Source organism: Chiloscyllium plagiosum, unplaced genomic scaffold (assembly GCF_037043375.1).
Source record: "Chiloscyllium plagiosum isolate Xiang-an unplaced genomic scaffold, Cpla_swu_hap1 HiC_scaffold_8, whole genome shotgun sequence".
Classification (NCBI taxonomy): Eukaryota; Metazoa; Chordata; class Chondrichthyes; order Orectolobiformes; family Hemiscylliidae; genus Chiloscyllium; species Chiloscyllium plagiosum.
In genome coordinates this window covers 48,188,105-48,202,636 of record NW_028270146.1, presented here as the reverse complement: position 1 = coordinate 48,202,636, position 14,532 = coordinate 48,188,105, and the positions used below count along the sequence as shown (strand labels likewise).

Sequence of the window (14,532 nt, the reverse complement as noted above, 5' to 3'; positions counted from 1 at the left end):
CTAAGCTAAGTTTTGAATATTATTCTAAACATGCTTGCTCAGAATATTCTATCATTTTCTTTCAACCATATGTCTCAATCTTTAATTTGTTCAGTGTTAAAACTGCTTTCAGTTTCGTGTTTGCATGGAAGGGTGTTGTCTGTGAAGATCTTTTAGTGTGCTTGGCTGCTTGGACAGTCTGACATCAGTTCAGTTCCACATGCACTTTCCCCAGTTGCACTGCACAGCAGTAGAGGTGGATTAGAAAGATTCTCTGATCACACACCAGGATTTAGAGCTCAGTGGAAAGGCCTATGCCATTATCACTGACTACACAGTTAGTTGGCTTCTGACACAATGATGCCAAGAGCATAGGTTCAATTCAAGCTGAGGTCACCACGGAGGGCTCTCCTTCTCAACATCTCCCTTTACGGTGGCTCAGTGGTTAGCACTGCTGTCACACAACGCCAGGAACCCAGGTTCGATTCCAGCTTTGGGCGCCTGTCTGTGTGGCGTTTGCACATTTTCCCTGTGTCTGTGTGGGTTTCCTCCTACAATTCAAAGATGTGCAAGTTAGGTGAATTGCCTATGCTAAATTGCGCATAGTGTTCAGGGATGTGAAGGTTAGGTGAAAAGTCAGGGGTAAATGTAGGATAATAGGGGAGCTAAATGCGTGTGGGTGGATTACTGTTTGGAGGGTCGGTGTGGATTTGTTGGGCTGAAGGGCCTGTTTCCACACTGTAGTGATTCTATAACCTAGGGAGTGCTGACCCAAAGGTTAAGCCCCCACCAGTTGTCTCTCTCTCTCTCGTCAGACAGCATTCCTATGTTCTACTGAGACCATGGTGACTTCACTTATTTTGGACCAAAATACGGTCTGTATTCATCATCCTTTGAGAAAGCATTTTCCAGATCATATTAACAGTTTTTTTTTAATGTTTATTCACTCACAGGATGTAGGTCTCACCTACTAGGCCTAATTACTAAACTCTAATTACCTTTTGGAAGATCATGATGAGCTGCTTTCTTGAACCACTGCAATCCATGTAGTGTAGATACGTCCATAGTGCTATTTAAGAGGGGAATGCCAGAAGTTTGGCCCCACAATGGTGCAGGAATGATGATAGTGAAATTCCATTGTAACATGGTAGTTGGGGGTCCAAAAAAAATGAAACTATTATAACTGAATGACAGATATCTAATGCTTTGCAGGAGTAAATAAAGAAAATTGAGCTGATGGGGAAATAATGACTAAAAGGGAGTTGAGCTGGTAGTGGAGAGTAAGAATCATAGAATCCCTACAGTGTGGAAGCAATGGCCCTCTGAAGAGTATCCCACTCAGACCTAACCCTCTAATTATACATTTCCCATGGCCAATCCATATTGCCTGCACATTCCAGCACACAACAGGCTATTTAGATGGCTAATCCACCATTGTCCTCTACCCTTAAATGTTTCTATGAAATCTCTAACAATGACAAGGACAAAGTCAGCAGATCCAATGGAATATCACATCTGCAAGTTCCCCTCCAAGATGCAAACCATTCTGACATGAAACTACAGTGAAATTTTGATATAACAATGATCTGTGTCAATTCACTTAAGGCAAGGAATTCTCATGCTCCCAAGTCTCTCCTTAGCCTAATATGACATTGTCCTCCATCTTTAGTTACTCTTGTGATTCTCACTGACACCAGATTTTTCCAAGGCTCCTGATATCATACTCAGTCAAATGCTGCTTTGATGTCAAGGGCAGTTACTCACATCATTTCATCATCCTCCTCCCTGGCAAATAACCTGGTTGGACCAGATTATTTGCAACCTTGGTGTCATATTTGATCCTGAGATTAACTTTCAGTTTGATATCTGTATCATCACTAAGACTGCAGATTTCTACCTCTTTAAATTGTTTGACTCCATTCCTGCCTCAACCCTTCTGTTGCTGAAACTGCAATACGTGCCTACGTTACATTCAGATCTGACTATTCCAATGCATTCCTGTCCAGCCTCCCACAGCTGGTTTCTACAAGCTTGAGGCCATTCTAATTTCAAGCTTCCCAATGTTACATGGCATCTGAACTCATCTAATTCCTGAACATCTTGAGCATTGAAGATTTTAATAACTATCATCGGTGCTTAAACGCTGGAGTTTCTCACTATATATTTAGATCTATTTTATTTTCCACCTCTGAGACGCTCTTTAAAACCTATATGTAATCACTTTGATCATCTGCTCTAATACCATTTCATATTGCTTGTTGTCACATTTTTGTTTTATAATGCCTCAGTGAAGCACCTGGGATCATTTCATTACATTAAAGAGACTGTTTAAATACAAGATGTTGTATTTGGCACATCAAAATCTGTCACCAGCCTTTTGCAAGACTTTGCTCTCTTCATTGCCTCCACTGGTGGTATGGTACCTGTATTACCACAACACAGCATTCTATTAGCTGTCAGGATGACCATGGATGCAGGGTTACCCTTGGTGTTCAGCCTCTCTTTTGAGTTGTAAGCAGGCTTTTCTTGCATGCAGAGTTCTGCAAGTGTGAAGTGGAGAGGCTGGAATGGCAACTTAAGTGAAATGCAATTGTAAGGAATGGGTGCAAAGCTGCAGAGTTGATTGTTGAGATGGAGATTTGTTTAGCTAAGTAAAAGTTGTGTTGGTCAAAGGGGTGTTTTGTAGGATAATGATGGCAAATTCGAAGAATGTTAGTTGGCATTTGATATTGGAATGTCATTCACAATGCTTGACACAATGCTGTCATGAAACCTTTCATACTCTGTCCAGGTACGAGGCAAGACGTTTCTGCTGCTCACAGCCTCCGCAACTTCCAGCCTTTGTTATAGATTATTTTCATCTTCTCAAAATTGAATTTGCCTTCTTGTTCAACTGATCTGCAAGGAATTCTTCTCCTTCCATTTTGCACTTATTCTGATCTATTCTGGGGTACCTTTAAATAGGAAACATGTCATTGACAAATGTGTGCTATCATCTTCGCTATTGATGGGAAACTCAGAAATGGCATGCTAATGCTGTCAGCTTCAGAGATCAGTGGCATCGGTTCCAGGTGGCTGACAAACTTGGATTTAAAAAAAAAAGAATGTATTACAGCCAGTGTGATTAATAAACTTTCAATTGCTGGTTTTCTCATCATTTCACTTTTAGAATGCCCTCCTGTGAGGTCAGGCTATTGGTAAGCTACAAGTTCTGAAAAATACATTAGATGATACATTTTTGTCACTTTCACATACATGCCCATCACCTCTGTTGGGAATCCCAGAAATGTTAGAGGAAGACTAGGGATCCAGCAGCATGGCTCGCAGAAAATTTAGCATCAGATCTTCTCAAGTAATATTTCGGACACAATAAAAACTTTATAATGTTTTCACGCTGAGGTGCATTGAGCCATAAAGTGGTGAGAGGCTGAGGAATTTCAAGATTAGCTTAGCTTTAAGATGAAAATAATACAATCAGTTAGCATATTTATAGTTGATCAGTAGAACTATTGACACATTCCATTCATATTTGTCCATTTGGCAAGATTGTGCAGTAAAGCAACCAACTAATAGAGGAAAACATTCTGATATTCTTAAAAAAATGCACAAGAACAACAAGCAATTATGTTCTTTCAGTCATTGCAGTAAGAAGAGTGCATATTTATAATGGTGTACCATCTGCTGATTATAAAGTAATTCACAAGCAAAATATTAAGTGAAAAGCAAGAGTTATAAAGAGTAAGCTTTTAGAGGGATGCTGGCAAATTCATTTAGGATATCTGGTCAGCCTGAATAAGTTGGACTGAAGTGTCTATTTCTGTGCTGTACAACTTTATGATATAGGAGAAACCAGAAGTGCTATTTGATTTTGTAACCCCTCAAGTGATGCAAACAGAATTGTTCTTTAATAATAACATTTGGGGTCGAAACTCAGATGGCACCAACAGAATTTAGTCATTTGCTAATCATTTCTCTTCTGCTTCTAACTATCATTCTTACATTGTTTCCTCAAAATTACTTGGAAAAAAATAGGAATAGTTGTGAAATTTTGTTTATAATCAAAGGATTTTGAAAGTTCTAAAAACAAAAAGGGAGATTTTACTTATGTGCAAGAGAAGAAAAAATGTTATCATTAACTTTCACATGTTCCAACTCTGTTTATAATTTAAACATTAACAATCTGCTATTGATTGCACAAGGCAGCTTGTGGTCTTAAAAATGACAGCACAAAGCTTATGAGAAATTTGATAAAACACTTAATTAAAAAGAACAATCCTTGTTTCAGAAGAAAGACTAAACGAGGAAGGGGAAGGAGAAAAATGAGGGTTTTTTTTGTAGAACTGCTCTGAATAGTCAATAAAACGTATCATGCTTCAAAGGACTATACAGCAAATTTTTCATAATGTAGATAAGTTATCTTAATATATTTACAAGTCCATTAAGAGAAGCGCACAGAAAATTGTTTTTTTTTATTAAACCCAGCCTTGTACTGAAAGAGTGAAGATTCTGACAGTGGTATTATTTAATTTTAATTTAATGGAAAATGTTACGTACTATGCATCAATTCTGCATATACACATACCCAAAATGATGGTAGGGCAGATATAGAATTCGGAGAAAAAACACAATGTTACAACAGTATATCTTGAATCACCTGTCTAGTATTTTCCAGGTTTAGCTTCTCTGTTTTAGAAGAATTTGTAGCTCACACCAAGAGCTGGATGAGACACCACTGGTCAAATGATTCATTACTCCACTGGATAATTTTATGATTCTAAGGCAAATGCAACCAGCAACTGTCAAATCAAGCAAAATGATCCACTAACGTGGGTGAGTATAGCAGCTTAAATTCTTAATTAAGGCTTTACTAGTAAAGTTTATATGTCTACATTCACAACACTCACTTTGCTTGCTCACTCGTTGTGAAATAAATATTTCAACATTTCCATCTGCCTTCTCCATAAAAATACATGTAATGATAATGTATGATCCTCACTGTATATGCAATAAAGTTTTACAAATATTACATGAAACATTTCTCCACCTCAATTAAACTTGCTTTCTGAAATAGAGATGGAGTTAACTTTAATTATACATTTTATCAAATGTAAGTAATGGATTGGAAGTGAAAATGAGCTGGCCCTGATAATGAAAATAATCTGCTTCACTATTTACTGAATTTAGCCCAACATCTTTCAAATGAAAATCCAGTTCAGATGTTAAGGGAGTTTTATTGTAGTATATTGGGTTATGTTATCATGTACATGTTGGAGACAACAATTAAACATAAAATACTTCAAATATTTTTTATTAATATCTTTGTCTTTGTTTACCCTCTACGATTGAAAGATTGAAAAGTTAAATTGAATACTTAACTCTCACTTACAAGGTACAACAATAATCACGTACACATGATTATTAATCATTTTAATATGCACAAAAAATGGATTAATCATATTGTGAATTCTTCTGCAAGGTTACCCTTTCCAGACTGTACTAGAGATTGTTGTTTGGAGCAATATATTGGAAAGCCAACCAGATTTAGTATTGTATAACGAGATGGGATTAATTAATGATCTCAGAGTAAAGGATTGTCTTGGGAAGAATGATCATTGCAAACTTGAATTTCAAATTAAGTTTGAACATGAGATACCAGTTTCCACACTAATGTTCTGGTGTTAAACAAAGGCAATTATAGCAACATTTTATTAACCAGCACTTATGGGACCATGAGTGTGCCAGTTGATCAAATATTCTGGATAATCAAAAAGGTAAGCATAGCTGCAATAAACTCTGACCAAGTGAAGCTTTGAGGCATCAACACACCTCCTAAAAACAATGTTAAAATCCAGAGTAATTAATAGAAGCATAATGTTGTACTTTATTTACAGCATAAATACTTTTGTGGCAGATTATGTTTGAGGTATATAATTTTTGTTGGTTTATCAAGAGTGCTGGTTAAAACAAAGTTTGCTGTACATAGGCACGAGAACAGGTTTAGACATGAACAGTAGCAGTCATTTAAGGAGATATTCAGGAGAGGAAGGACATGTGTGCGCGTGTGTGCATGCATGTGATGGGTGGAAGTGAGATTTCACAATTAAGCAAGGAAGTTAGTTTTTGCCTTTATGGTAACACTAAGACATATTGTATTGCAAATGTCAATGGCAGGCTGGAGGACAGGGAACCTTTTAAAGATCAATAAGGGGTAATTTAAATAAGTTATAAAAAGAATGAAGGTGAATTATAAAAGGAAACTAGTGCACAATATAAAAAACAAAAAGCAGAAGCTGTGCAATTATGCTTGTGCACAGCCACTCTGAGGTTGTGTGTAGCAATCAGCATCAGCACACCAAATGTGGCAGTGACTTCTGATTTCATCTACAGGCATCAGAGGCCCACACAACTAAAATGAAAATTAGAGGGAAGACTGTCTGTAAGTATACAAAATCGAAGACCGTAGCTAAAGTGAATGTTGGTCTCTTAAAAAGATGAGATTGGAGAGTTAATGGGAACACAGATATGGGACCGATACAAAATCAAAAGTTTGCTTCCGTTTTCATGGTGGGGATACTAAAATCAACCCAATATTAACAGGTAATGCAGTGACTAAAGAAAAAGAACTTAAAACAATAGCCATACTATGTAAAAAGTGCTGAGCAAATTATTGGGAGTAAAGGCAGACATGTCCCCAGAGCCTGATAGCTTACGTCTTAAGCTATAAAAGGAAATTACATCAGAGATAGTGGATACTTGGTTCCAACTTTCCAAATTTCCAGGATTTTAGGAAATTTCCAGTGGATTGGAAACCTGTTAATGCAATGTTCTCATTTCAAAATGGGGGCAGGCAGAAAGTAAGAAACTGTAGATCAGTTAGTTTAACATCCATTATTAAGAAATTGTAATTCATTATAAGGAAAGTAGTAATGGGACACTTGGAAAGTCAAATCACAAGGTTGTGTCCAGAGTCATCATAATTTTAAGTATGATAAATAGTGTTTGACTATTATGCTTGAGTTCTTTGGACATATAACAAGCAAATTGGATAATGGAAGTCCTATAGACCTCAACCCCTTCTCCTCATGATGTGGAGGAGCCAGTGTTGGACTGGGATGGACAAAGTTAAAAATCACATAACACCAGGTTACAGTCCAACAGGTTGTCCTTTGTCCTTCTCTCCATAACTTTTTATCCCCTTTCCTAATTAAGAACTTGTCTATCCCTCTCTTAAACACACTCAATGAGTTGGCTTCTACAATCTTCTGTGGCAATGAGTTCCACAGATTCATCACTGTCTGGCTGAAGAAATTATTTCTCTGCTCTAAGGATCATTCCTTCTGTGGCTGTGCCCTTGGGTCTTAGTCTCTCCTACAAATGGAAACATCTCCACCACATCCACTCTATTCAGATCTCTCATATTCTGTAAGTTTCAATGAAATCCTCCCTCATCCCTCTAAACTTCATCAAGTACAGATGCAGAGTGTTTGACATCGCCTCATATTCCTGTGAACTTCCTCTGGACACTTCCAAGGCTAGCACATCCTTCCTTAGAAACAGACCCAAATCTACACTCAATATTCTAAACATGGTCTGACCAGAGCCTTATACAATCTCAGAAGTATATCCCTGCTCTTGTATTTAGCCTGTTTGAAATGAATGCTAAAATTGTAATTGATCTGTCCAAGTCCTTCTGCAGCCTCCCCATTTCCTCCACACTACCTGTCCTCCACCTATCTTTCTGACATCTACAAATTTTGCAACAATGCTCTCTGTTTCTTCATCTAGATTGTTTCTGTTTTACGTGAATAGTTGCGGTCCCAAAACTGACCCCTGTGCAACTCCACTAGTCACCAGCTGCCATTCTGAAAAAGACCCCTTTCACCCCACTCTCTGCCTTCTGCCAGTCAGCCAATCCTCTTTCCCCTAAGACCATGGGCTCTTATTTAGCAGCCTCCTGTGTGACACCTTGTCAGAGATCTTCTGGAAATCCAAAGAGATCATGTCCACTGGCTCTTCTTTGTTTAATTTGCTCAAAACCTCCTCAAAGAATTCTAATGACCTTCCCATTGATGACAATGTTCTGACTCAGTCCTATTTTATAATGTCTTTCCAAGTACTTCACAATCTCATCCTTAATAATGGACTCTAATCACCCTAACCAATGATAGAGGTCAGCCTATAAATTTCACGTTTTCTACTTCCTTCCATTAGCTATTTTCCAGTCCTCTGGAGTACCTCCCTGAGTCCAGTGATTTCTGATTTCCACAATCTCCTCAGCTATCTCCTTCATAACTCTGGGATGTAGTCCATGTGTTCAGGGTGACTTATCCACCTTCAGATCTTTCAGCTTTCCTAGCAGCTTCTCCGTAGTGACGGTTACTACATTCAACCCTTCCCCTGGACTCTTGAAACCAACTCGTCAGTTTCAAACATACCAGAGATTTCATTAAACTGAACATAAACAAGTAGGATTACACTGAGAATTTTTGTGTAACCAACCCTTCATCACTGTGATCTTGCAAACATTTTTCTTGATTAAAAAATAGTCACATATTAACCAATTATGAAAGAAAAACACACCATTTTGATGTTGTGATAAAGAATGCATTCAGCACAATAAGCTCTTTTAGGAAAAAAGGAACACATTAAAAAAAAAACTGCAGTTTGGTGAAAGTTCAACTCAAAAAAGCAGAACTAATCAATTAAGGAAACAGTCCCAAATCCTACATTGCACATCTTTCAAGTGAAACTTTTCTGTTCTATAGCATGTCAGAAGTACTGTATTTGGAAAAATAAACACTGCAGATGCTGGAAATTTTCTTATTAAAAAGATGAACTGATGGGAATGTTGACGATGTTAGGCAACATCTGTTAAGAATTATGCTTATTGCCTTCACATTGATGATCAGCCTGATTATTTCCAGCACAGTTGTTTTCATTACAAATACACTTTCTGATCTGTAAATGAAATTCTCCTTGTGTAAAAGCATTTGTAACCTTTGTGAAGATTTTCATAGATGCATTTATTGTAAATACTATTGCAACAATTGCACACTTGGCAAACTTAGATGTTGCTTTAAAAAGTTAGCTTCAGTTGACTGAGTCAACTCAAGACGGAACCCTTGGACTATGTCTTCAAGTGGGAAAGTATGGGTTCATGACAAATTCATGACTTTAGCCAGGCAATTGATGTTCAGAAATTTCCAAAAATTACTCCATCTGGTCACAATTGTCTAAATATATGTCATGCAAGACAACCATTATGTTTTTGGATTCCTGGATAGACTGGGTATTTCTCTTAGTTTTAGCATCATCACCCATTCCCATCAATTGATTCAGTATTCAATATCTCGGTAAATCTAGCATGATTTCATGATCAAAAAAAGTTTGTCACAATACCATCTGTAACCAAAAGATTGTCTGGCTATACATTAGCAGCGATAGTTACCTATCATTAAAGAGATTAGTGAACTGTATTTTGCATAATAAAATATTTTCGATAATTATAAACTTTCTATTTTCTAGGGTGTAGATTTGCTCGCTGAACTGTAAGTTTGATATCCAGGTGTTTCATTACCTGGCTAGGTAACATCATCAGTGGCGACCTCCAAGTGAAGCAAAGCTGTTGTCTCCTGCTTTCTATTTATATGTTTGTCCTGGATGGGGTTCCTGGGGTTTGTGGTGATATCATTTCCAGTTCGTTTTCAGAGGGGTTGATAGATGGTATCTAGATCTGTGTATTTGTTTATGGCATTGTGATTGGAATGCCAGGCCTCTAGGAATTCTCTGGCTTGTCTTTGCTTAGCCTGTCCCAGGATAGATGTGTTGTCCCAGTCAAAATGGTGGTTTTTTTCATCCGTGTGTAGGGCTATGAAGGACACTATTCCAACGAGCTACCACACACTGCAGTACAGACGAACTTCGGAAAACAGAGGAGAACCACCTATACAACATATTCAAGAAGAATGGATACTCAAAAAATACAGTCTGCAGATTCCTCAGGAACAAACCATAACAAGCAGACCTAACATAGCCAGAAACCCTAACCACCTTACCATACATCAAAGAAGTCTCAGAAATGACAGCCAGACTACTAAGACCCCTCGGAATCCTAGGAGCACACAAACCCACCAACACTCTCAAACAAAAACTAACAAACTTAAAAGACCCAGTACAACCCATGGACAAAATTCCATGCAAGGACTGCCACAAACACTACATAGGACAAACAGGAAGAAAGTTAGCCACCAGGATACACGAACACCAGCTAGCCACAAAAGACACGACCCTCTCTCCCTCGTAGCCCTACACACGGATGAAAAAACCCACCATTTCAACTGGGATAACACATCTATCCTGGGACAGGCTAAGCAAACTCATGCCAGAGAATTCCTAGAGGCCTGGCACTCCAACCACAACGCCATAAACAAACACATAGATCTAGATACCATCTATCAACCCCTCTGAAAACGAACAGGAAATGACATCACCACAAACCCCAGGAACCCCATCCAGGACAAACATATAAATAGAAAGCAGGAGACAACAGCTTCGCTTCACTTGGAGGTTGCCACTGATGATGTTACCTAGCCAGGTAATGAAACGTCTGGATATCAAACCTACAGCTCAGCGAGCAAACCTACACCCTAAACCTCAACCTGACCTACAAACCTTCACAAACCTTTCTATTTTCTTTAATGCCTAAATAACAGATTTCTACTGTGCTGTCGGTCAGTGCTTTTGGTTCATCATTCTGCTGGCTTCAGACTAATTACTATTTGAGATGGACTAATAGGTGAAGTGAGACTGAGACAAGATGGAAGCTTTTTTCTTGACACAAAGGATGCAAGTCTGGAAGCCTGACCGTGCTGGATATTTCACATTTTAAAACGGAGATTGTTAGACATAGAGTAATACAGTCAGAGACGTACAGCATGGAAACAGACCCTTCGGTCCAACCCATCCATGCTGACCAGATATCCCAACCCAATCTAGTCTCACCTACCAGCACCCGGCCCATTTACTTTCAAACCCTTCCTATTCATATACCCATCGAAATGCCTTTTAAATGTTGCAATTGTACCAGCCTCCACCACTTCCTCTGGCAGCTCATCCCATACACATACCACCCTCTGTGTGAACAAGTTGCCCCTTAGATCTCTTCTATCTTTCCCCTCTCACCCTAAACTTATGCTCTCTAGTTCTGGACTCCCCACCCCAGGGAAAAGACTTTGTCTGTTTATCCTATCCATGCCCTTCAAAATTTTGTAAACTTCTAAGGTCACCCCACAGCCTCTGACATAAAGTAAGAAATATATCTCGAAAGTACTAGTAAAATAGATCAAGCGTATCAGAATCATCCGATATAACTCTCCGCATCCTCACTGCTGGCCCTTAAACCATCTCTTTGACCAAAATTATTCATCTGAATATTTCCTTTGTTTCTGCATTAAGTTTTACTTAGTCACTAGAGGACTTTTGTTTAACAGTGTTAAGCAAATTATAGAAAATTTATGATGTTACTTGGTGCTGCACCTAAATGTTATTCTTTCAATTGCATCTTATTTTAACATCAAAGTTACCATTACGTGAACGAAGGAACCCAATTATGTACTGCAGACAAAATTTCATTTTTGCTGCAACAGCTTCCATTTAAAGTTGGATGAAAGAAGACTGTAATCTCAAATGAAGGTCAAACATACTTCCATCAGTTCACATCACCAATTATCAAGGTTTGTGGTCTCAATAACAAAGGTGAAGTTTTGCTTAAGTTAAGTGACCTGAAGTGAATTAAAGCTTAAGATCTTCCTCTGATTCTGTTTTTCCACAGATGTCCCTATTTCTGGACTAGCCCGTACTCCTCTTAGTAGTTGCACTCAATAATATTGGAACAGAAACGGTCGATGATTCCTTATAAAAGAGAATGGTGCATGACCAGAATTTTGTTTATTTCCCCAGCAGGCAAAGGGTATGGAATTCGTTCGGAGGCTTTCAACTTTCTTTGCTATCTGACAGAATTCATTACTATAGAATCAAGATACCAAAATGTTCAAATCCTACCTTTCAACAAAACTGACTCTCTTATTAACATATAGAGGCAGTTTGAATGCAAATTAAATCACGTCAATGTAATCAATGTTTTAAGACCAATAGCAAAGAGAAGTGTGGACAGTGGACCCACAGATTTTAAAATAAGTAAATAACTGAAACTTTTAAATCAACATAGCCACTATATATTGGAGGCATGTATATTAAATACATTGTGCCCAAAGATGCTTGGTCAGTTCAAAATACGTTTAAACTCTCAGGTTAATTAAGACATGCAGTTTAGTTGTCCGTCAAATTTAATGTCTTCAAAAAGTGGGTGGGTTAGTGTTATGGAGTCTTCTGATTCTTTTACCAGTTGGTTGAAATACTTAATTAAATTGCTTTTCTTTTTCCCTCTCAAGATTCCACGAAAATGAAGAAGAGCTAAAAGATGTTTTTCACTGTAAATTAGAGAAATGCAGACATTAGAAAAACATTTTCATAGACTAAAAGATTATTGATAAATATTTGGCTGAAATGCACAAGTACAAAGGATAACAGTTCACAACAAATTCAAGTAGGTAACAGCAGGAGTAAAGGAAACTAAGGTATAGTGGAGTAGGAATTGGGTTGAGTGGTGAGGAAAAGAGGGGTAAAAATAGTGTAGAGATGAAAGAGATTAAGGGAAGGTCAAAAGGGAAGCATTTAATGAGCAGAGAGATAATAGTAGTGAGCTCAGTTTCAACTTAGCAACCAAGAGCAAATGCAAAGAGAAAAAGGAAGTGGCTAAGGTAGCATGATGGAAACAGCAAATCAGGAATTGAAAGTTGGCGAGTGGAAAGAACTCAAGAAAATTATAGTAACCAGGGCTGCATGGTGGCTCAGTGTTAGTCCTCTGCCTCACAGCACTAGGGACCCGGCTTTGGTTCTACCCTCAGACAACTGTGTGCAGTTTTCACTTTCGCCCCGTGTCTGCGTGGGTTTTCTTCCACAGTCCAAAGATGTGCAAATCCACTTGCTGGGGACTGCCAGCCGGATCGCATGATAGTTCATACTTAGTTGTACATTGGCTTCAATTAGCTCTGGACTGTATGCAATCTCCACACTAGCAACTACTCAAATCTAGTGCTGCTGGGACTACATAACTGTCTGTCAATTGAACAGACCATTTGGTCGGCAAGTCTTGGCCTGAATCAGTTAACACCCTGCCAAGAGATAATGGTCATGGAACAGTCGTCGTTTGACAGGTTGGGTCTCAACTTACTTAGCATCCCCAGAAGGTGAGATTCAGTGGGATGGAATTCAACACTACCCCCCACTCCATGAAACCCTCAAGAGTGTTAAAAGTATATCTAGATAAATCTAATACTAAGCACAACAACTTACCCAATATCTGGATAGTCCATATATAACGTGTTCAGTTTTGTCTCAAGTTCACTTTCGTTTGAACCAATAAAATCGGGCAACTCTTGGGTTATAGGCAAAAGCCACGAAGCAGTACTTCCCTTGAAAACAGAGATTTACTTCATTAGTCTGATAATTGAAAATATATTACCTATACTGATGCACCTTATAAGTTTATCTATCCTTTATTAATGACTGGTGATATTAAAAGTTACAAGCTAGTAATTTCTGCAGTCCTTAACCAATATGATGTGCATCTACATTTTTAGAATATACCAGAACTTGTCACAGAAAAACAGTGCTGTTTGGCTAATTAAACCATTTTTAAAACCTTTTTTGATTATTCTCCGAAACATATTTCTGTTACTTTAATGACAAAATCTGCAGTGATTTCCACATTTTGCCTCACATGTCTGACACTGCTCTTTGGAATTTCTGACATGCACTTTTGGGCTTGCCAATATTTGCAGATGTGTTTCCTAAAACAAAAAACTTTTTGTAAGCTATACCTTTCATCAGGCTTTCAAGTTAAATTCAGGAATCCACTAATATCAGGATTTTACAGAAAAACAAACCAAAAAAGTAGTACATAAAATTAGCAAATTTCAAATAAGGCTATGTGACAGAGGCTTATGATACATTTTTATTACTTGACAACTTGGGTTTTAAAGTGTATTAAAGAATAAATTTTTGGTTAATTAATATCAGTCTTGTTTTTTTTAAATATAGAGATCAGAAAGTTACTTTGATCAGCAAGCTAAAAATAGCATCCCAAAAAATGTTTACCTGAATGTCTTGCATAACCCCACCCTCCAAGGAGGTACATACAATATAAAGGTTTTTGCTGACTTGAGTTTTAATCTGGAAGAGGAAGAGGAACTGAAACAAGTTTAGGTGACAGAGATTTATAAACAGCAGAAGTACTCTTAGTAGAAGTCTTCAAACAATTGAGGACAGGACTGGAGGTGGGATCCTGAGTTGCTTAGAATAAAATTGCAAAAGCCAACATTTGTGGAGGTGCAAGACAGAAAGACATCCTACAATGCAGTCATTGACCGCTGGGTCTCTAAATGTGTTGTTGGGGTAGGAGGGTTAAAACTTTTGATATTTCTAATCAGATGA

At 38.0% G+C, this 14,532-nt stretch overlaps 1 protein-coding gene across 3 annotated transcripts in view; it reads right to left on the bottom strand.

Annotated features, from left to right (window-relative positions):
• Positions 1 to 10,451: 10,451 nt before the first annotated feature.
• LOC122553537 (exocyst complex component 3-like) overlaps positions 10,452 to 14,532 on the bottom strand; it is a 65,126-nt gene continuing 61,045 nt past the window's right edge. For all 3 annotated transcript variants that reach the window (XM_043697471.2, XM_043697472.2, XM_087989789.1), the window contains 2 exons: positions 13,393 to 13,511; positions 10,452 to 12,467 (listed from right to left, as the gene is read on the bottom strand). In XM_043697471.2, coding sequence (XP_043553406.2) covers positions 12,293 to 12,467; positions 13,393 to 13,511 — 294 coding nt within the window. In that variant the 3' untranslated portion in view covers positions 10,452 to 12,292. The remainder of the gene's footprint in view (positions 12,468 to 13,392; positions 13,512 to 14,532) is intronic.